Here is a 23,874-nt window from a genome sequence, read left to right as displayed (position 1 = left end):
CAATTTGCTGTTATGCTATCTTGCTCCAAATCACTAAGTATGATGAAATATTTCTTAATTTGTTTTACACAATAATAAAACTTTTACTCTTTAATTTTATTCATAGCAATCAATGTTTAAGAAATATCATTCACAAACATATTATGAAGGTCCTTAAACTTTCTGATTAAAGGAACAATATTTTTAAAAATTATCCAGGAACACAGACTAGAACAGGAAAACAAGTATGTTATAAACTATGTTATAACCAGCCATACCTTGACCTTCCAGCTTAGAATGTGGACTTCTCTTTTCAACCACAAAGTGAAGAATGCCTCAGACTTTACTAGTGGTGTGAGGAGCTGCTGGACATGGCCCTAGAACAAGCACTGGTCATGGCACTAATGTGAGCCCCAGCTGCAACTCTGGCTTGGGCTCTCTCTTCCTCATCTTTCAAAGCCTCTGCCTACCAGAGTGGGAAGGCACTGGTGATGGTATTATGGACTTTGGCTAAAAACTCAAGAACTCTCATCTTGCTTCTTTCAGCATGGGCCCTTGGACACCACAGGAATACATAGCGTGCAGGACCACTATCAGGCACGTGCCGGTATTCCAATTACTTTTCCTACACCAAATCTCTAGTAATGACCTTCCTGAATTCCCCAAAAAAGAAATGATCCCTCCCCTCATATAATACCATAATATTTAATATTTGCCAGATTTGCTATTCAGTGGTGCAATTACTCTGTGAAAATCACACACAGGATAATCATCAGCAGGCCGGTCTTGGGCACACCTCCGTCATCTCTCAGCCTTGCATAACAGCTTGGTTCCAGCTTGTTGACAAGGACATAGATGTGCCTATTGGGCTCCATTTTCCTTATGTCAAGGCCAAAGATCAGCTCCAGGTGCTCAGAAGTTCTACTCAAGATTTCAGGGTAGTGCCTCTTGTACATCTAGATTATATTTCTCAGCATATATACCTTTGAAATGGGCTCTTTCATTTGATACTTGTACAGCAGAGACCAAATCAATAAAAGCACCTTCTAATCTACAAGATCTTTGGAAAAGTGCTCAGTGGAGAGCTGGGCCTGGGAGGATCTTGGCCTTTCTTCCACTTGGTTGTTGGCCATTTCGTTTGCTCTTATATGTAAAAGAGCTACATCAGTAGTGGTGGTGGATGGGGCTCTCCCAGGAACTTTGGGATTGCTGGTTGCCCCTTCAGTTGAGCTCTGGGGAATAACCTTGGAACAAGGAGAGGAAGTGGAGGAAAACTCTCCTTGCACTCCTGCAGTGGCCTGAGCACCCACCAGCTCTTCAGGCTCTTCTTCGGCCTGTCAGCATTTCTCATGGACACGGAGCTTACTCTTCTGACCCCAAGGCACGACGGATTTAGTCAAGTGCAGTAGGCAGGTAGGCAGGTGACTCAGTGACTTAGAGGAGAAAAGAGAAGATGGTGAGCCCACTTCAGCTTGGAGACACCTCCTTGGCTTTATCGAAGGCCACCTCTGCAGCTTTTCTTGAAATCACTGCTCTTGGTACCCACAATGTTCCTATTCCATGATTTGCCTGTTCCCTGAAGACCCTGTGGAACTAACTAAGGTATGCCTTGGTTTGCTACTTGTCAGATCTGCCTGGGGCTTACTGGAGATTAAAGCAGTGGCCCTTTTCTTTGGTAGGAGAGTCTTTCTTTCAGTTCACATTAAGGGTCATCACCTAACTTATAGCAAGACCTGGGGTGTCTCTGACCTCCTGCTTTGATGCTGACTCCTCATTTCAAATCCCTTATCTCTCTGACAACCCAGAGGATAAATTGAGGGGAACTTCATCTGACCACATCTGCCTGGAGACACAGAGGGATGAAAGCCCAGGCAGAGCTTTGTAGGACTCTCTGTCCTGGGGTAATTAATGTTCTCAGTACTCCCTTCCTGTTCTCACCTCGGGTTCTGGGAGGGTCCGGGACCCCTCCCTCTTATGAACTTAGATATATTCCCTCTGAGCAAGGCCCTCACATCCCTGAAAGCCCCGAAGAGACTGTCAGGGATGCCACAGCCTAATATATCCAGTACATGCTATCTCAGGTCTGAAGACATGGATAGGCCTCTGGGAGAGTGAATTGCAATTTTAAAAAGGATGGTTGGGAAAGACTTCACTATTAAGGTGATATCTGAGCAGATACCTGAAGGAAGTAAGAGAATGAACCAAGCTGACACCTGGTGAAAGACTGAGTCTTTGCCTTTACTCCTCTCAGAGTCTGGAAACGCTCCCTCTGCGGGACCGAAGCCCGCGCCGGGTCCAACACCCACATCCCTCTCAGTCTGCTCAGTGGGAATTTAGAAGAGGCCTGGAGATCGCGAAATCAACGATTGCTGTGTGGTTCTGTCAGAGCTGACAGCAGGGGCAGAACTGTCTGGGAGCGCCTTCAGTCTGGGGTGGGCGGTCCCCTCACACCGAACTCAGGGTCCTTACTTCATTCCAGGCAGGATCTGGAACTCTCCCTCAGCCCCTCTCAGGAACTTGACACAACCCCTCTCAGACCAATGCCTTCGCGTCTCTGAGACCTCAGGAGGATATGAGGACGTAGCCCTTCCAGCAAACCTTGCCTGGGCTCCCGCAGGGCACACAAAGGGGCGGGCTCCGTAGGGCCCACAGTGGTCTGGGGTGAGGGATTCTCTCAAGAACTCACAGAAAGGTCTTTTATTGACTTGGGCTGGGACTCCTCCGTCTGGTGGCCTGAGTTAGCCAGCCTGGAACAAACGCCTCCCCATAACACTCTCCTATTTTCAGACGGTGAAGTGAAGGGGCTGCTGAGCCGCACAGCCATAGGGAGCCTCTTAGACATGACTTCATGTGTGGGTCACCGTGCTGCCCAACGGTTCTGGGTGGGTGCTTTCCTCAGAGATCACAGAGTGCCCACATTGACTTGTGTCACAGCTTGGGACCCCACTCTATGCCACCCTGAGGCCAATACCTGGATCAAATGCCCTCACCTCCTTGAATCCCCAGAGGGAATATTCAGAAAAATCAGGCAATCCCTGCTCATCATCTAAAAGGACTGACAGCAGGGGGGTGACTCTGTGGGGATCATTCTCTTCTGCTGTGGGGATTCCCTCAAACTCATTTAGTGACCTTACCTGGATTTCAAGCAAGACTTGGAGCTCTTTATACTGGTGTGATGCTGCCTACGTCAGATCGAGGCATTCGCTTCCCAGGAATGCCAGAGGTAGAATTCAGGGGAAACAATTTCCAGCCACCTCTTTTGGGGGATTTCGAAGCTTAACAACGGGGATGCAAATCTGAGTCTGTCCCTCTGCTTTCGGGTCCGTGCTTCTGTCAGTCCTCACTCAGAGTCCTCACCTTTACTTCTGTTGTGACCTGTGAGTTCTCCTTTTCCTTGCCTCAGCCCCACGCTCCTGTCCACAGTTCTTACTTCTTAGTTCTAGATTTTACTACATTTACTATAGATCATGTGATAACTTTGAGAATTGATGATCCAGAATCTATTTTTTAAGTCATAATTCAAACAAGTTGGGGTTATTACAATAATAAAGATATAAGTTTGTATTCCACATACACCTGTCACCCCCAGTCAATATAACACCATCTACAATGGTCCTCCATCCCCTTTGTAAAACTTTGCATAGTGAGGCAGCCCCCTACTCCTTTCAGTATCTAGTAGCAATAGGCCACCAAACACAGCCAAAGAACTTCTCTCAAGTGTGTAAAGAATTCAGGAACAATGCGGAGCCATCTGAGTTGGGGATAACATCTAGATCCTTTCTCAAGACGTGACCCCAATCAGCCCTTTACTTGCAGAGTCAGTGAGGTAATTAGCTTCAGGGAATTCCTCCTCCCATATCCCCCTCCTTGCAGCTGCAGCCTGCTTCCAATACTCATTGGTACTAGTCGGCCTTCTTTAACTGTTGTTAATCACCAATAGCACCCACTTGCACAGCCTCATCCTAAGAGTGGGGAGGGACATATGCACTAGGGAAGAAATACCCTTTCTCATCGGCCATTAAGGCTGCTGTCAGCCCTGGCACACTGGTAAGGATGAACTGAACCACCGCAGAAGTGAAAACACGTAACTCTCCCAGAATTCATTACTCTCATGGGTGGTGATGCAGGGGAGCTAGATATACTCTGCCTGACAGGTGGGTAGGGAGCATTCTAGGGGAAGGTGGGGTGTTGGTCATGCCTCTGTTCCATTCATTCAATTGATCTTCCCATTCAGGTCACCCTACACTTTCATGCTGGCAATGATGATTCAGAGATTCCCGAGCGTATTCATGGAAGTTGTCCAAACACTACCAGTTTCCCTACCTCATCTCCTTCTGGTCCCTTTTCTACCCTATTCTGAACTCTTAATACAGATCCCTGACTACCATCTGCCATTGGCTGTCTGCACTAGGTTTAGGTTGTGACCTCTCCCATGGGTTCTGAAGATTGTTCTTTTTCCCAGTCCTCCTGTTGTTCTTCACTCCCTGAGGTTTTCCTTTTGGGTCCCTTTCATAGTACCTTGTTATTTTGACCAAATCCTTCCTTCTCAATGTAAAAACATATGTTTTACTGATATTGTAGAATTATAAAGCATGTGCCCGGAAGAATCCTTGTGCTGAAGACATCACCGCAGACATCCCACTTTGTGTGAATTAGAGATTATGTACACATTCTGTTCAACCTACTTAAAAAACAGGAAAGTAAAAATTGAAACAAATGTGTGACAATATAATTTTACAAAAATATTTCCCCCAATTTCAAATTGAAGAAATAAAATGCCAGTGAGAATATGCAACATTTTTTGGACCAGAATTTTAGTAATATTCAAAAACTTTACATTCATCACACTCTGCAGTTTTACCCAATTTAGACTTTTCTACATTTTTCCTTTAAGAAAGCACCCACATTTATCCAAGAAATGAAGTTTAGTGATTTTTGTTTCAGTCCTATTATTAATCATAGTAACATTAGGAAACAATTTATGTGTCCATCAGGAGGAGATTGGTGAAATTAATTATGCATATATGCATTTTAAAATTTCTTGTAGTATTTTAGGAAGTGAGATGGATCTATATGTGCTCTCTTGGAAAGTACCTACATTCATTTTATTCAGTGTCAAGGATGAGAGGCAGAACTGTATGTATATTATTATACATATAGCTTAAAAATCAACAATATACTTTTCCACCACATGTATGTAATAAGAACCTAGAATATATTTTTAAAAATTGACTCAAGGTTTTTAATTTTCATAATTTCTGGTAAGGGCTGAATTTTGGAGAAATGTAGTAAGGAAGTGTATTGTGATATATCCACAACTTTAGAATTTTTAGGATCAAAAATATGTGCACTTTTTCCTTTAAGTAACACTAACAACAGCAGTAGTAGCTGTGTAGTATTCAGATAAAGTCACTGCTAGTAAATCTAATAGAACAAGCCTGAAATATGAAAAGCTTAACACACTGAATGTTTATTTCTCATGCACATAAAATATCATGTGGACTGCCAGGGGGGTCTTCACTGCCAGATTACCTAGGAATCCATCACGTGGCTCCACATCTCAACATGGGATCTCCCTGTTTGCTGCTGAATAGACCAGAAAGCATAGAAGTGGCATCCCGACTCTCAAATGCCTTTCCTGGAAATGACACAGTTTTTCTCTTCACATTTCAGTGACAAAGGTACTCACATGACCCTCTCTAACTAAAAGGGGACTGGGAATGTAGTCTCCCTGTGGACCCAGGAAGGAGAGCAAGATGTTGTGTAGATCAGCACTTGCAGACTCTCTAGAAACAGTTACATAGTAGATGGTCAGTAAGTTGCAACTTTTAGAATTTGTATGACAAAAGCCTTCTTCATTCTTGGAGAAGTTTCTGAGAAGGCCCAAATTGCATTGCAATTTTCCAAATTTTTCTAGTACATACTATGTGACAGGCATTTTCATATGTAGGAACACATGATTGGATAAAGAAACTGTGGTATATATACACCATAGAATACTACTCTGCCATAGAAAAGAATGAAATTCTTCCGTTTGCAACAACATGGATGAGCCTGAGGAAACTCATGTTGAGTGAAATAAGCGAGGAACAGAGGGATAAATACCATATGAACTCACTCAGAAGTGGGAGCTAAGAGAGAAAGAAGGAAGGAAAGAAAGTCCACAGTGTTGTGTTGGACTTGCACAGGGAGAGAATATAGCTTGGGATGGAAAGTGGAGTTAAGGGGAAAAGTGGGGTGGGGGAGGAAAATTTGGGATAATTGGCTGGGGGACATGGAGTACATAGCAATTTGTGATAATGTTCATGCTGCCAGTATGGATCTGGCCTTCACATATTGGGCACAAGTGGTGACAGTCAGCTTTGTATCTCGTGAATATTCATAACCAAAAAAAAAAAAAATAGTGTTCTCTGCAAATAAAAAACCAACAGAAAACAAAAAAAATGTGCAGAATCACACCAATTATCTAAATGAACCTACAAATTTCAGCAAAATGGTCTGTCCCTTGTCACTGAACATCACCCTTCTCTATTGACTATTGCAATAATCTCAAAAGGCAGAGAATTTTCCTCTTCCTTTTACTGCACAGTCTAAATCAAACTTGTGAGCCTTTTGCTACCTAACCCCTAATGAACACACCTGAACTCCTGTGCAAGTGTGTTTACACACACTGAAACAGTAGAATTTTCTCCTGTGCAGATAAAGACAAGAGTTGAAAGAATGATGATGATATTTTTTTCTTTTCCTCTCACAGCTGGCGTGTCTGCCAGGGAGACATTTTCCCCATCGACAGTAGGATGAATAATTGCTCTACAAAGATGCCCATATTGTTATCTCTGAAATGTAAATATGTCATGTTACATGGACAGAGGCACATTTCAAATGCATTAAGGGTATGAAACTGAATTTACAGTTATTATACTGGGCTATCCAGGGAAGACCAATTCTAAGAACATGATAATTTACAAGCAGAGCACTTTCTCTGGCTGGAGGTAGAAAAGAAATGCAGCAGTTGGAGAATTTAGAAAGATTCCAAGTGTAAAAAAAAAAATTAAAAAAGAAAGAGAGATTCCAAGTATGAGAAGGATTCACCTGAAATTGATGAATATGAGATGAATGGGCCCACATGAAGTGCCTAGACAGAAGTTTCAAAAATCTATGCCAGCTCCAGCCTACACTCAGTAAAGACAGAGGGCCTCAGTCTTATGACCTCAAAGAACTGCATTCTGCTAACCACCTGAATGTGGTCGGAAGGAAATTCTTCTCATAGCTGCACAATCAGAGGACTCCCAGATGAAAATTTGATTTGAGCCTTGTGAAAATCTAAGTACAGAATCCAACAGAACAACCCCATCCTTTACACCTGCAGAGATGTAGATAATAGACCCTACAGAGATAATAAATGTGAACTTCTGAAAACACTAAATTTGTGTTTTATTTTTTACAGCAGCCATAAAAATATACTATAGAATCTTGGAAAGACGAGAGTTTGAAGATCTCAGCCTCTACATATGGTTGCTACACTGTGATTTCCTTGGTCTTTCCTCATCTAAAACAATACTTCTCAATAACAACACTAAATGTAAATGGATTAAACTACCCACTCAAAAGAAATACAACTGTGATTAATAAATTTATTTTCATTGTAAGTTACCCAGTCTCTTGTATTCTGTTACAGAAGCACAGGACAAAATAAGACAGGCTCTGTCTTACCCAAACAAGGGCAAAGAGTACCAGCAGAGTGGCTTCTGAGAATCCCGTGTCACATAGTATTACTCTTATTTTTCTGACACTTACTAGAGATTATGTGCATAGAACACCTAGTTTGTTCAATGTATTCAACTGCCCTGGAGTGGCGGAAGCACAAGACACCTTTCATTCCTACCCTAGGTTGACATTTCTCTCTGGTTTATCCATGATCCCAAGCAACTTGCTATAAGTAGTTTTCCATTGCAGGCTTTCATTCTTTCAACTCTCGACACAACTTCTGACAGCATGGTCACTGCTCACCACACTCATAGCCTCATCTGACCCACCACACAGCTTAATTTAAAATTGACTTGCACTGAAGGACTTGCAGTTTCCCAAGGCACCAAACCCAATTGCCTCTAGGCATTTACACTGGATACTGTCAGCTGGACATCTCCCCCACAGACCCCTCACTTCCTCACTCTTCCTTTTGACTTTTTCATTAGGTCATTGGCTAACTTACCATATTCCTTATATGAGGATACTTTAAAATATTTGTGAAAAAATAAAATGAAAAGATAACATGAATCTTTCCACGAACTTTTTGAAGTACTCTCATCTAATACCTGCTCCTAGACTGTAAAATTCCATGAGCACAGGAAGATCTTGTTTATCCTGACATTGCCAGTACTAGCATAGTGCCTTCCAATGACCAGATATGCTCAATTAATATTTGAAGAATGAATGAGCCAATGTGCAAGAGTTCTAATTTGTAACAATGTATTTAATTCTCATTCTTGAATAATCTAAGCATACCCAGATACATATCTTTTAAAGGTAAACAACATCAAACTTAATGTGAATAGGGCATTTTTTCTGTTTCTGATTCCCAAGTATTACACGGCTGAATATTTTCACGTTTCCAAGGAAATACCTAATTTGCTGCCATGCTACCTTCTTTTAAATCACTAAATAAGATGGATAGTATCCCAATTTGATTTACAAAGTAATAAATTGCTGAATCTTAAATATCATATACAGAAAAAAATTGAGAAATGTCATTCATAATCTTGGAATCTGAAGCTAGTATAACCTTATATTAAAAAGAAAAACATCTTTTGAAAAAGTATCCAAATTACCACATAGAACATGAACACAAACGTGTTATATTGTCACCAGCCCAACCCTGACTTTCCACTGCTTAAACTGTGGACTTTCTTCAATCACAAATTGAGGAATGTCTCTGAATTTAGTACACCTAGGAGGAGCTAATAGTCATGACCCTGGAACATCCAGTGGCCATGGCAATAATGTGAGCCCAAGCTGTAAGTCTGGCTTGGGCTCTCTCTTCCTCATCTTTCAAAGCCTCTTCATAACAGGATGAAAAGGCACTGGGAACTGTATTATGGATATTGGCCAGAAACTCAAGAACATTCACCTTCCTTGTTTCAGCATGGACTCCTGGACCCCACAGGAATTCATAGCGTGGAGGATCACCACTGAGTACCTATCAGTACTCCACATACTTTTCCTGCACCAGACCTTTGCTGATGATTTTCCTGGTTTCCCCACAGATGAAGTGCTTCCTCCAGTCATATATTCTCATCATATTTAAAACTTACTAGACTTGCTCCTCATTAGCACAATTGCCCTTCATGAAGAACATGCCCAGGATAGTCATCAGCAGGCTGGTCTTGGACAAACCTCTGACATCATTCAGCCTTGTATCATAGCTCGTATCCTCTTTGTTGATGAGGACATAGATGTGCCTATTGGGATCTTCTTCTTTGATGTCAAGGCCAAAGAAAAGCTCCAAGTGCTCAGAAGCTCTCCACAGAATCTCAGGGAAGTGCTTCTTATACATTTGGATTACATTTCTCATCATGTCTGCACTTGCAATTAACTCTTTGATTTCATACTTATGTAGCAGGAAAAGCAACAACATAACTAACTTCTCATCTACAGGGCCTCTGCGGAAGTTTTCTATGGCTACTGGGTCTTGTGAGAATCTTGGCCTTTCCTCCACTTGGTTGCTGACATTTTCATTAGAGCTTGTGCATGAAACAGCTGCAGCAGTACTGGTAGATCAGGCTCTCCGAGGCTTTTGGGGATTGCTGAACGTCCCAGCAATCAAACTTTTGGGAATACCATTGAATCGAGCAGAAGAAGAGGGTGCATACTTGTCTTCCTCTGCTACAGTGGCCTGAGTATCCACCAGAACTTCAGTCTCTTATCGATCCTGATGCTGTCTTAACTGGGTGTGCAATTTGCTATTCTGACCTTGAGGCATTATGACTGTTCAGGTACAGCAGCCAAAGAGTAGGTGATCTAGTACGAGAAAAAGGATGTGATGGTATGTGCCAATGCACACAACGATATCACTTTGCCTTTATTAATGGCAACCTCTGCAAGTTTTACCACGTGCACTACTTAAGAAACCCACAAGGACCCTATTCTCTGATCTGCCTATCCCCTGAGTAGCCTGTGAAATGAGTTGAGTGTGTCTTAGTTTACCTGCCAGATCAGCCTGGGGCCTACTAAGGGGGTGAAACAAGGCCTGGCATGTCCAGGCTTTGTGGAGGCCCCGCTTTTCTTCGTAGGAGGTTTCTCTTTGGGCCCATCTTCTTGATTTCTGGCAGGTTCTGGGATCCCTCTGCTCTACCACTTCGAGGCTGAACCCTCATTTCAGTGGCCTCATCTCTCATCTATACTGGAGGAGAAACTGAAGAAGAATCTCATCTGACCACACCTACCTGGGGACAGCCAGGAAGACAGCAATGGAAAAGCGCCGAGGAACTCTCTCTATCCTGGGGTAGGTAGGGTTCTCATTCTTTACTCATCTTAGCTTCTGGTAGGGCCTGGGACTCCATCCTCTGCTCACCTGAGATCTATTCCCTCAGAGCAAGGCCCTGACATCCCTGAGATCCCCCAGAAGGAAGTTACAGAGGCCTCGGCCTAACAAATCTACGCCACAGCCAATTTTGATCTGGAGTGGATGGTTCCCTCAGAACTCAGGAGCCCCTCCTCTGCTCTTGTTGGGACCTGGAACTCCTCTGTCGGCCTGAGGTTGACACTCTGGTCAGGTGAGTTTTCACTGGTAGAGTTAGAGTGTGCTCCATCAGGGGATCCCTATCTAAGGCCTGTCAGCAATCTGACTGGGGCCTTTGTCTTTTGCGATGGAGGGCCCCTCAAACTTCACTCAAGTTCTTTACATTTCCTTTTGGCAGGCCCTGGAAACAGTCCCTCTGATAACGTAAAGCCCTTGACATTTTTGAGAAGCCAGTAATGGAATTCAGATTGTGTCACATCCAGCCACTTCCACCTGGGGACTCCCTGGGCTGAGAGCAGGGGTGGGACTCTCTAGGAAACTGCACTCTTTTGGGGTGGGTGGTTCCCATAAGTCTCACTGAGATCCTCACCTTTACTTCCGTTAAGGGCTGGGACTCTTCCATCTGCTGGCCTGAGGCCGTAACTCTGGTCTGATGCTGTCCCTTCCTTTAATCTTCAAAGGGGGACTTCAGAGAGTGCTGCATCGGTGTTCTTTGTTGGAGGTCTGCCACAGCTCACCGCAAGGGTGGGAAGCTGCGGTACACGCCCTCTCACCTGGATAGTGAGGACCCTCACACCTTGTCACAAAGGGTCCCACCTCACTTCCTGGCAGAGCCTCCTGACTTACCTAGCACCAATTATTTTCACTTCTCTGACGCCAGAGGTGGAACGCAGGGTGCGTTACATCCGGCTACTCCCAGAAGGAGCTTATCAGGCCTGAACGCAGTAGCCTGAGTTCTGCGGAGCCCGAGTTCTGCAGGGTCCTTTGGATCTAAGGCGGATAGTTCCCTCAGGTGACTCAGGGACTTCACCTTCACTGCGGGAAGACCTGGAATGCCGCCCTCTGCTGGTCTGATGCCGAAGGCTGGTGCAATGCTGTTACCTCCTTTCATCTCGGGAATTCAAAGGGCGCTGCATCAAGCAAACGCCGTCCAGGGACTGCCGGGGCTTACATGAGGTGTAGGGCTCTGCCAGACAGCCACTTTCCTGGTGTAGAGGATGCCATCATACCTCATTCAGGGACTTTCCATTAATTCCTGACAGGGCCTGGAACTCTCCTGGAACTTTCTCCGCTGCTGACCTGATGTCGTTCCTCAGAGAACAATGCCTTCTCTTCTCTGAGAATTCAGAGGGAAAAGCTGGGGAAGCCAATTCCAGCCACACCCCTATGGGCCTCCCAGGGATGAGAGGAGGAGTGTGTGTGCTCTTACGGGTGAGGGGGTAGCCTCTGTTTTGTGGTAGAGTTGGACTTTGTCGCAACTCCTATAGGGGTCTTTCATTGACTCTTCAGAAGCCTGGGATTTCTCCTTCTCCTTATCTGAGTCATCCAGCTTTAAACCAAGCCCTTCCTCCCAAATTACCCGGCCTTACAATCCCCCATCCAAGTCTCCAGAGGGGCACGTGTGTGGCACCTCGGCTTACTATCTGGACATGGATTTAGAAGAGCTAAAGTCAGGGTAGGGCTGTCTACTTGGGTGGACAATTCTTTCAGATCTTCCTCAGGGTCTTCACTTTTACTTCTCTTAAGGTCTCGGACCCCTTTTCTGTGGGAATGAGGATGACACCTGCTCCAACGTCCTCACCACACAGTGAAAGGTGACATAAATTTCACTATAGATCATGTGATAACTGTGGGGTTAGCTAGTACAGAATAGTTTTTCGTTTTAATTTTCAATTCAACAAATTCAGAATTATAATAGTAATGAATATATGGATTTGGTCTCCACAAATACCTGTCAAGCCCAGTGAATTTAACAAGGAACTGCAACATCTACAATAGTTCTTCATCTACCCTGGAAATATTTGCATTGAAGAACAATTCCCTACTACAGTGTCTGGTGGCAACAAAGGCCACCGGACACAGCCACAAAAAACCCCACCCTATGTTCTGCAAAGAACTCATGAACAATGGGAAGCAATCTGAGTTGGGGATTATATCTAGATCCTCTCTCAAGACATTTCCCAACCAGCCTTTAACTTGCAAAGTCAGTGACATAATTACCTTCAGGGAATTCCCCGTTCCATATCCCCATCCTTGTATCTGCATCCCCAGTCTACTACTCATTGGTACTAACAAATGCACAGAGGATGAAATATCTTTTCTTATCTGGCATCGAGGCAGCTCTCAGCCATGGTACACTGGCAAGGATGCACTGAACCACCAAAGCAGTGAAGAGATGTAGCTGTCCCAGAATCTATTAATCTCATCACTATGTGATTCAGGGGAGCTAGCTATACTCTGCCTGACAAGTGGATAGGGGTCATTAAGGGAGGGTGGGGTGTTGGGCATGCCTCTGGTCCGTTCACTCAATAAGTCTGCCCTCAACGTCTTGCTTGAAATGATGCTTCATTGATTCCCAAGCCTATTCACGAAAGTTGTCCAAGACACCACCAGTTTCCATACCTCCTGTCCTTCTGGTCCCTTTTCTACCCCATGCGGAACTCTGGATAGATATCCCTGACTACCATATTCAATTGGCTCTCTGCACTTGGTTTAGGTTGTGATCTCTCTCATGGATTCTGGAGATTGTTCTTTGTCCAAGTCCTCCTGATGTTCTTCCCTAACTGTGGTTTTCCTGTCTGATCCCCTTTCTTGGCCTCTGGTTATTTTGACCAAATCCTTCCTTCTCAGTGTAAAGAGAAATGTCTTTTTGACAAAACAGAATTCTAAGGCAAGGACTCACTGGTGTTCCAGATATTATTGCAGAAATTTTACTTCTTATAAGTGAGTGATTCTGTTCATTTTCTGTTCATCCTACTTAGAAAACAAGGAAATACAAATTAAAATAACAGTGAGGCAATATGTTTTCAATCAAGATTTACTAAAGTTGAAAAGTTTGATGAGGTCTGACGGCAGCAGAAGCGGAGGTCATAGCGATGAGGCTGGTGCAGCGCCGTCTCCCGGCTTTGGCGTTGTCTCTCAGGCCTCGCCTCAGTTCTTGTGCACAGCTACGAAATGAAAGAACAATGGCCAGAACTTGGAAGAATACACACGTCAAACTGAACAGTATGCAGATACTCCTTCTACAAAGAAGTTCCTCCTTTAAGAGAAGGTCAAGTTAGAAGAGCAGCTAAAGAGACAATTGAAAAATGTCAACGAGCTTTGGCAGATACTGAGAACTTGTGGCAGAGGAGCCAACAATTGATGGAGGTGGCAAAATTATCTGGCATTCAGGGTTTCTGCAAGGACTTGTTGGAGGTTGCAGACATTTCAGAGAAGGCAATACAGTATGTGTTTTGAAAGAAGAGATTGACGATCATAATCCTCACCTGAAGAACCTCTATGAGGGGCTCATAATGACTCAATTCCAGATTTAGAAAGTGTTCACAAAGCACGGCTTGCTCAGTGTGAACCCTGTTGGAGCCAAGTTTGACCCTTATGAACACGAGGCCTTGTTTCACATGCAGGGTGAGGGGAAGGAGCCAGGCATAGTGGAGCTATTAGCAGGGTGGGGTACAAGCTGCAGGGGTGCACCCTGAGACCCCCCCTTATTGGAGGTGGTGAAGGAAGCTTTGCTGCCTCCTGCACGTTTTTTTTTTTTAAGTCACTTGCTATAACTCTTGAAAGTCTGCTTCATCTTTGCTCATCTATGAATACGTTTGATCTTTGCCCAAGACTTGGTGAAAAGCTTAAGCGGCCAGTAACTAAACCGGGAATATGCCACTTGCTCAGTTGCATTAAAAAACTGTAACTTGTGACTCTGTTCACTGATTTTTAGTGCCACGTGTTTAATAGATACACCTACTTACAGAAGAGGGCCAACGGGATGCCACTAGACCTCCGGAATAGCATGAATAATAACTTGGTTTAGGTTGTATTTGAGCAAACTCTGGTGCTGTCCAAGTATTTTAATAATAGGTCTTTGGTAATAAAAATAAAAATAAAAATAAATAAGTGATTGATAAAGTAAAATGCCCATTAGCACTTAATTTATTCACATACATTAATAGGAGAGACTACAAACTGGTACACCGTGATTGAAGTAGAATAATATCAGCAATATTTATGGAATTTCGATCATCAGATTCTTTCCACTTTAATTCAATTTGGACTTTCTACATCTTTTCTGCAATAAAACTTGCAAGTTTGCCCAAGAATCGATGTTCTGTAATGCTGATATCGGTTGTATTAATCAAAGAAACAAATGGCAAACAACTTGTGAGCCTATCTGGAGGATATTGGTTAAGTTAATTCTGGCACATACATAATTTAGAATTCTAGAGATTAGGTAAAAAGGTGAAATAGATCTCTATGGGTTGAGGGAAAATTCTGACGTCATTTTATTTGGTTACACAGGCAAGAGGCAGAACAATATTGATATCAACATATGTTAAAAATTCACAGTGTATTTTTATAACACATGTGTGTAACGAAAACTTTAGAATTAATTTTACAATACTATTGTACAGGGCCGAGCCCATGGTGCACTCGGAGAGTGCGGCGCTGGGAGCGCAGCGACGCTCCCGCCGCGGGTTCGGATCCTATATAGGGATGGCAGGTGCACTCACTGGTTGAGCGCGGTGCGGGCAACACCAAGCCAAGGGTTGCGATCCCCTTACTGGTCACAAAAAAGACAAAAAAAAAAAAAAAAGAAAATACTATTGTACACATATAGTATGTAGAAGTATGAGACATAATGGGCAAAGCCTGAAACCTAGATGGCTTAACACATTAAAAATTTATTTCTTACACAAAAAATAATTTGATGTAGAATGGCAGGGGGCCTCAGCTGTCAGTTGACTCAGATATCCAGGGTGCTTCCATTATGTGGCTCCATGCTCAACACGGGGTCTCCATATTGGCTAATGAATGGAACAGAAAAAGCATAGAAATGGCAAACTAGCCCTTCAATGCTTTGATCTGAAGGGTAAAAGCATACCTTTGCTTATATTTTACTGTTGAGGGTAGTCGCATGAACTATCCTAACTATGTGTGGACTGGCAATCAAGTCACCATATGAACCAAGGATGGAGAGGAAGACAGAAAGTGGATGAACATTTGCAGTCTTTCCAATTAACTGTTACATAGTAGGTACTTAATAACACGCTACAGTTATAATTTGCTATGATAAGAGCCTTCTTCATTCTTAAAGGAGTTTCTGAGAATATCAAATATCCTTGCTATTTAAGATTTCCTAGTATCTGTATGTCACATGTGCATTCGAATTCACGATCATACAAATTTTCCAAACAATCCTGTGAATCTCAACAGGGAGCATTCTCCCTTCTCCACTCAACAGTACCTTTCTGCACTGACCTTTTAAATAACCTCTAAATCTCAATAGACTGACAGATTCCTTCTTTCTTTTGGTGCATGGTCTCTGCTACCCACCAGTTGATGAACATACCTGAGCACTTGTACAGGTGCCTTTGGGCACAGAGGAAAACGAGGATTTTCTCCTGGTGAAGATACAGATAAGCGTCAGGAGAATGATGGTGAACTATGTTTTCTTTTCTCATCCAAGCTGGCATGTCTCCCACAGAGACATTTTCTACAACTGTGGTAGACTGAATAATTGCTCCACAAAGACTACCATACGCTTATCCCTGAAACCATGAGTATATTATGTTACATGGCCAAATTACATTTGTTATTGCAAATGTAATTAAAATTATGGAACTGACCATAAAAATAGGGAGATTATACTAGATTTTCTGTGTCGGCTCAATCTCATTACATGAACCCTTACAAACAGAAAAATTTCTCCATCTGGAGACGAAAGTGAGATGCAGCAGAGAGGGATGTTAGATCCCAAGCATGAGACCGTTTCCATGTGCTGTTTGTGATTCAAGAAATAGGGGTCCCAAGCAAAGTCTAGAGAGAGGCTTCAAGGAACTATGGAAGCACCAGCTGACAGCCAGCAAGGAAACTCTTCCCACTCTTACAAGTCTTCATAGAACTGGATTCTGAGAACAGCCTGAATGAGTCTAGAATGAGATTTTACCCAGTGCTTCCCAATAAGAATCCAGGCTTTGACGGTTTAATTTGGACTTGTGAAACCGAGCGCAAAGGAACCAGCAGAACCAACTCATACTTCTCACCAGCAGAAGTGTAAAATAATAAATGTGTGTGATTTTAAATCCTTAATGCATGACAATTTGTTATGACAGCATTAGAAACTACTATATCCTCCTAGAAAGACACCAGAGTTTTTATGAATCCAGCTTCTGGACATGGTTACTATACAGTGATTTCCTAGGTTCTTCCTCATCTACCCCTCAAGAGGGAGGTTTTAAGTTTTTACCATTTATTTAAGCTCACTCATCAGTGTACTGATTCAGTGATGGCTTCAAGTTAGCACAAAATTACGTTCTCTTTCTTTCTAATCTTACCTGCTTTCTAAAACCTCTTCTTTAACTTCAGGGTTATCTTTCACAAACCAGTAAATTCTGAACCAAATATGACTGTACTCACAAGTAGATTCGGAAAAATCTTTGAGCGGGTGGTTGAAGCACCCAGAGTGGAAGAGCAGACACCTAAACTTCACTGTCAAAATAAACAGTTACGTGGAAGGGACTATTGTTATCAGAGGGTTTCCATGGTGAAAGATGTGGTAGGGGATGTCTTTAGGGAGTTGAAATGCTCTAAGTCAGGAAAGAGGAAGGAAGGTTATTCTGGACTTTCTTTCCAACAGCAAGTAGGGCACAGTCTTCATGGAAGGAAGCAGGGAAGAGCTGAACAGCAGGTCAGGGTGCAAATTTGGGCCTGAGGGCTCACTGGGGCAGACTCAAGTGACGAGCAATGTAATTCAGGAAGTGCTGGGTCTATCCCATGTGCCAGCACCTGGGCTAACTCAGCTTTCAAAAATCCCTGAGGCTAGATCCATGTGGACCCTAGGCAAAAGATGTCCATAGGCAGTTCCCAAATGGTGTTTAGTGCTCATATGCTCCTTCCTTTATTACACTTGGATTTAGTACACTGCTCCCAGGTTCATCCTTTCCATTGCCTAGAGACATTGTGCAGTAGTGAGAAGAAAAAGGAATCAAGACACAGAAGGCTATCTTAGGCAAGGAGGAGTGGGAGCAGTGTGTGCTCTGAAAGAATTCAGACCACCAGGGTTCTAATTCTGACCTTTATGAGCCACGTGAAGTCAGGAAAATAGCTAAGTTCTATGAGGAATGAGCTATTTGTAAAGAGAGCCTGATAAGCCATGCCTTGCAGGATTCAGGGGATGAATGTATGAAAGCTCCTGGAACAGTGCCTGGAATTTGTTGCATTTCTAATAAATGGCAGTGATTACTATTATTTTTTTGACCTGAGACTGTGCAGAAATCTGCTCTGTGGTATTTTTTTTTTTTTTGTACACCAAAAGGTGTCAGAGATTTTTTATTCTATGGTACAGCACACAAATCAGTCAAAATGCTGCTTAGCAAGTGAAACTCAGTCACTCACTATATAGCTTTTGGCAGTTATACTATTCACTGTGAGTGTGCAGGAGTATTCCCCAACTGGATGTCATATAAGGCTCATAGAATTTGTGTCAAGGACTTACTCCTTCCATCTTTCCCAACTGTCCTTCCATCCAAACCACACCAATTTCCATTTATTTCACTTCCATTAAATATCTAGCCCTTAAGAGTTTGCCAAATTACACTCAAGACAACCAAACAAAATGCCCTTTTAATGGAGTGGGATCTGTCTCTTCCAGGCCAGAGTTAATATTGCCAGCAGAGTGCCTTCTAAGCACACCTATGTCAGGTAATATCACCCTTATTTCTCAGAAACTCCCTGGAGCTGATGTACATAAAACACATACTCTGTGTACCGTACTGGGAAAAGGACACTGGGGAAGGATACAGGACATCTTCCATTCCTGCCAAAGGAGATGGATTCTTTGTGGTTTATCCATGACACCAAAGTAACTGCTAAAAGCAGTTCTCCATAGTAGGAATTAGTCCAGGACACACCTTTTTGAGGACCGGGCCCCTGCTCACCACTCCCACAGCCTCATCTGACCCACCACTCAGCCTGACTTAAAATGAACTCATTTTAAAGACTCGCAGGTTCCCAAGGTTCCAAATTCACCTGCCTCAGGGTATTTGCACTTGACTGCTGTCATCTGCATCTTCCCAAATTGATTTGATTTGTCCTTTAAGTTTTATAGTGTATATCTCATTATCTTCATTACATGACAGCTGCTTTAAACTTCAGTGGGCAAAGGTGGGTCATGTTTATACTTAGGATATAAAAATTAGCACACAGCCTTTCAAAGAGCAGATGTCAAAGTATTATCAGAGAAATAAATAATGAGACAGTGTGCAAGAGGTCTAATTTATTACGATGTACATGTAATTTCTCCTACATTTTGTATACGAATATACATGAATATATCTCCTACTTTTACAGAACAGACTACAAATGAAAAGGAAACATAAGAATTTATAATCTTTAACTTTCTTCCCTCTTTTTCTTGATCCCAGCTATTTTACTGCTGTGTCTTTTCACATTTCCAAGGAAATGCCTAATCCACTACTATGTTACATTGCTTGAGATCACTAAAGAAGATGAAAAATTTTACAATTGTTTCTATAAAATAGTAATACTCTTATTCTTAAAATTCATACACATCAATAAATATATGACTTATTATCACTCATAAATGTGGATTCTGAAGCTACTTAAACTTTCTATTAAGAGGAACATTTAAACCAATATCCAAGCTACCACATAGAACAAGAACACACACATTACACACTGTGTTGCTGCCATTTTGCCACCCTCACCCGAACCTCCACCAATGAGAACATTATCTGTCCTCTTCAACAACACAGTAAAGAATTTTCCTCAGGCTTCATTTGGGGCAGGAAAAGCTGCTGGAAACGGCCCTAGAACGAGCACTGGCCATGGCAGCAGTACGAGCCCTAGCTGCGACTCTGGCTCGGGCTTGCTCCTCTTCATCTCTCAGAGCCTCTTCATACAAGGAAGGGAAGTCACTTGGGACGGTATGATGGATCTTGGAATAAAACTCAAGAACTTTCATCTTGCTGGTTTCAGCATAAGCTCGTGGACCCCACAGGAATTCAAAGCTTGGAGGATCACTGTTGGGCACCTGACGATATTCTAGGTAATTTTCTTTTACCAAATCTTCGGTGAGAAGCTTCCTGGGTTCCCCAAAGATGACATGCTCCACCCCATCATATATTCTCATCATATTTAGCACTTCCCAGATTTGCTCCTCAGTGGCACAATTGCCCTTCGAGAAGATGACAGCCAGAACAGTCATCAGCAGGCCAGTCTTGGGCAAGCCTGTCTTGTCATTCACTCTTGCATCACAGCTTAGATCCAGTTTGTTGATGAGGACATAGAGGCTCCTGTTGGGATCAACTTCTTTCAGGTCAAGGCCAAAGATCAGCTCCAGGTACCTAGAGGCTCTACTTAGGATCTCAGGGAAGTGGTTCTTATCTGTTTTGATCACATTTCTCAGCATATCTGTCTTTGTAACGGGCTCTTTCCTTTCATACTTGTACAACAGGTAACGGACCAGCATTGTAGCCTTGTTTGCTACATTGCCTCTCTGCCTGTGCTCAGCGGAAGCCTGAGTGTGTGAAGCATTTGGCCTTTCCTCAGCTTGGCTGGTGGCGCCTTCATTAGATCTTGTGGAGGAAGCAGCTGCTGCAGCAGCAGTGCTGGATGGGGCTTTCCCTGGCTCTTGCTGATCGCTGGTTGTTCCAGCAGCAGATGAACTCTGGGGATTTTCTTTGATATGAGGAGACAAGGAAGAGACAGACTTTTCTTCCTCCGCTACAGTGGCTTGAGCACCCTTCACAACCTCAGGTTCTTCTTGAGCCTGGCGGCGTTTCTCACGGGCACGGAGCTTACTCTTCTGACCCCGAGGCATGATGACTGCGGTCACAGACAGCAGGCACGAGTGTGGGACAGAGGGCAGATGATTCAGTGACCTGTAGGAAAGAGGATGAGATGGTGTGATCCTCCTCAGCAGGGCAACACCACCTTGGCTTTATCAAGGGCTGACTCTGCAGGTTTCATGGAGGGCACTGCTCAAGGATCCCACAAACCTCCATTTCACTGATGAGCCTTTCCTCTGAGCACTCTGTGGAAGTAACTAGAGTGTAGTTTGGCTGCAGTCTTACAGTTGTACCTGCATCTTACTGGGGCTGACAGTCTGGCAGGTGCATACCCTGTTGAGCTTCCTCTGTTGTGGGGTAGGAAATGATTATTTTAATTCACAGCCAGGGTCATCACCTTGAATTCTGGCATGACCTGTGATCTCTCTACTTACGTGCTTTGATGCTGACTACTTCATACAAAACCCTCAGCACCCTGACACCCTGGACGAGGAATTGAGGGGGGATCTCATCTGACCACATTGGCCCAAGGACCCCATGGGATGGCAGCAATGGCAGAGTTCTGTGAGATCCTTTCTATACTGGTTTAATTAGAGTTCTTGGTCCTCACTCAGAATCCTCACATTTTCTTCTTGTAGGGCCTGATTCCCCTCCCTCTGCTGGCCTCAGACTTATTCCTTCAAAGCAAGGCCTTCACATCCTTGAGGATCCTGAAGAGGATATTAGGGAGGTCTCAGACTTATCTTCCTAAGGGTACCCATCAGGAGTGACACAGTATGTAAGGCTCTATGAAACCCCCTCTGTTCTCCTCAGTATTATGGTTTCTGATCATGACTCTTAACCGTGACAGCCTTGTACCTTTCCCTCTGCAGCCCTGGGAACTATACCAATCAGACCAAGGGCCTCATCTACCTGTTATCAAAGGGTACGCCATGGAGGGATGGGGGGGCGTGGAGCGGGGACAGGGTATGTACTCAGAAGGTCACATCTGTCCAGGGTTTCCCAAGGATATCCACAGAAGTAGAGACTGTCTCCCTCAGTCCACACTTTGACTTGCCAAAGGGCCCTCATGAGTCACCTGCTCTTAATGACCTGCCACTGCCCTCTCAGACCAAGGCCCTCTTCTCCCTGTAGTCACTAAGGATGTAGTGTGGACACCTTAGCCTCACAGTTCTGCAGAAGGGCTACCAGGGCTCACAGTAGTGGTGGTGTTCCGTGGGGATTCCTTTGTCCTAGGGTAGAAAGTCCCCTCAGTCCTTGCTCTACGTTCTGAACTTATCTCTAAGGTTCACCGAAGCGGACTCCCTCTGCTGACCTGAATCATCTAGCCTTACACCAAGGCTCTTACACATCCTCCCCCCACCCCTGCCAGAAGGTGAAAAGAGGGTTCACCTGCAGCCTTACAGCCATGCCAGGGGCCTCCCGGGCTGACAGCAGGGTGGGGCTCTGTAAGGCCTGCACTGTACTAGGGCGGCCGTTTTTTGTACAGCTCAAATATAAATGTTTCATTTACTCGTGGCAGATTCTGAGACTCCTTTCTCTGCTGGCCAGAGAGGCCTGCCCGGTACTAGGGCGGCCGTTTTTTGTACAGCTCAAATATAAATGTTTCATTTACTCGTGGCAGATTCTGAGACTCCTTTCTCTGCTGGCCAGAGACAGAAACCCTCGTGCAACACCTTCATCTCCATAAACCGCTAAAAGGTGGAAGTTGTGTGTGTCATTTCCCCCAGGTGCAGGGCTCTGCAGGGACCTCTCTGTTATGGGGGAGGGGGAATTCCATTGAACTCATACAGGGCCCTGCATTGGCTCTTGGCAGGTCTTGGGACCTTCCCTCTGCTGGCTTGATGCCAATACCCAAGTCCGATGCTGTCGCTTCCCTGATTCCCGACAAGGGTAATTCTGAGGGCGCTATATCGGCCCGTCCCTGACAGGGACCTTCTGAGGCTGACGGAGGGGCGGGACTCGAGGACCTTCTCTCTTTGGGGGTAGGGTGCACCCTTAAACCTTACTCGACGTCTTCACCTTACCTTTGGTAGAGCCTGGACGTCTCCTTCTGCTGAATAGACGCCAAGTGTCTCACGGCAAGGTCTCGTGTCTCACGGCAAGGTCTCGTGTCCCACAGACTCCAGAGGCGGAAGTCAGTGTGCACCTCTTCCGGTCACCCCTGCACGTGGCCTCCCAGGGCTGACTGCAGGGGCGGCGCACTAGGTACGGAGCACGCGGTTCCGTGGTGCTCACCCATGCCAGAAGGTGAAAAGAGGGATCACCTGCAGCCTTACAGCCATGCCAGGGGCCTCTCGGGCTGACAGCAGGGTGGGTCTCTGTAAGGCATGCACTGTACTAGGGAGGCCGTTTTATGCACAGCTCAAATAGAAACATTTAATTTACTCGTGGTAGATTCTGAGACTCCTTTCTCTGCTGTCCAGAGACAGAAACCCTCATGCATCACCTTCATCTCCATAAACCAGTAAAAGTTGGAAGATGGGTGTGTCATTTCCACCAGGTGCAGGGCTCTGCAGGGACCTCTCTGTTATGGGGGAGGGGGAATTACACTGAAATCATACAGGGCCCTTCATTGGCTCTTGGCAGGTCCTGGGACCCTCCGTCTGCTGGCTTGATGCCAATACCCAAGTCCAATGCTGTCGCTACCTTGATTCCCTACAAGGGTAATTCTGAGGGATATATCTCGGTCCATCAGTGCCAGGAACCTTCTGAGACTGACGGGAGGGGTGGGACTGGAGGACCTTCTCTCTTTGGGGGTAGGGTGCGCCCTTAAACCTTACTCGACGTCTTCACCTTACCTTTTAGCAGAGCCTGGACGTCTCCCTCTGCTGACTAGATGCCAAGTGTCTCACGGCAAGGTCTCGCGTCCCACAGACTCCAGAGGAGGAAGTCAGTGTGCGCCCCTTCCGTTCACCCCTGCGTGGGGCCTCCCAGGATTGATGGCATGAGCGGCGCACTAGGTATGGAGCAGCGCGGTTCTGTGGTGCCCCCTGTGTTGCGGAGTGGGTGGCTCCATAAGTCCTGTCCTCAGAGGTAGATCCCTAGTTTGGCTTCTGGCTTCACTGATTGAAGGATCCTTCTGGAAATCCCACCTCCCTATAAGCTCTGGACAGTTTCTCAACTTAAACCCTTGCACATAGTAAGTTTGCTTCGCAGGCACGACGTGAGGTGGAGAGGCTGCGGCACCAGGGAGGGGCACAGAACAGGTTCTGAACCATCCGAGAAAGTGCACGGTGACCATGGGGTCCCTTCACTAGCCGAATGTAGACATCTGCGAACTTTCTGTTCTCAAAGGTTTAACCTCTCCGCAGAAGACGCACATGAGCAGAATTTTGTGAGACCGAGGTC

At 44.6% G+C, this 23,874-nt stretch overlaps 1 protein-coding gene and 3 pseudogenes across 1 annotated transcript; 1 reads left to right on the top strand and 3 right to left on the bottom strand.

Moving 5' to 3' along the window:
* Nucleotides 1–325: 325 nt before the first annotated feature.
* LOC103602552 lies at nt 326–2,287 on the bottom strand (annotated as a pseudogene).
* Nucleotides 2,288–8,926: 6,639 nt separating this feature from the next.
* Nucleotides 8,927–11,609, bottom strand: LOC103602551 (annotated as a pseudogene).
* Nucleotides 11,610–13,593: 1,984 nt separating this feature from the next.
* Nucleotides 13,594–14,408, top strand: LOC103602550 (annotated as a pseudogene).
* Nucleotides 14,409–19,508: 5,100 nt separating this feature from the next.
* LOC103602549 (melanoma-associated antigen B10-like) lies at nt 19,509–20,555 on the bottom strand. Its single transcript, XM_008586967.1, has one exon. The coding sequence runs from the start codon at nt 20,553–20,555 to the stop codon at nt 19,509–19,511; it is 1,047 nt and encodes a 348-aa protein (XP_008585189.1).
* Between the last annotated feature and the right edge of the window lie 3,319 nt (nt 20,556–23,874).

Source organism: Galeopterus variegatus, unplaced genomic scaffold, assembly GCF_000696425.1.
Source record: "Galeopterus variegatus unplaced genomic scaffold, G_variegatus-3.0.2 Scaffold4188, whole genome shotgun sequence".
Taxonomy (NCBI): Eukaryota; Metazoa; Chordata; class Mammalia; order Dermoptera; family Cynocephalidae; genus Galeopterus; species Galeopterus variegatus.
This window is presented reverse-complemented; position numbering and strand designations above follow the sequence as displayed.

Coding starts and splice junctions, on each gene's coding strand:
- LOC103602549 (XM_008586967.1), bottom strand. CDS start 20,555: ATGCCTCGGGGTCAGAAGAGTAAGCTCCGTGCCCGTGAGAAACGCCGC.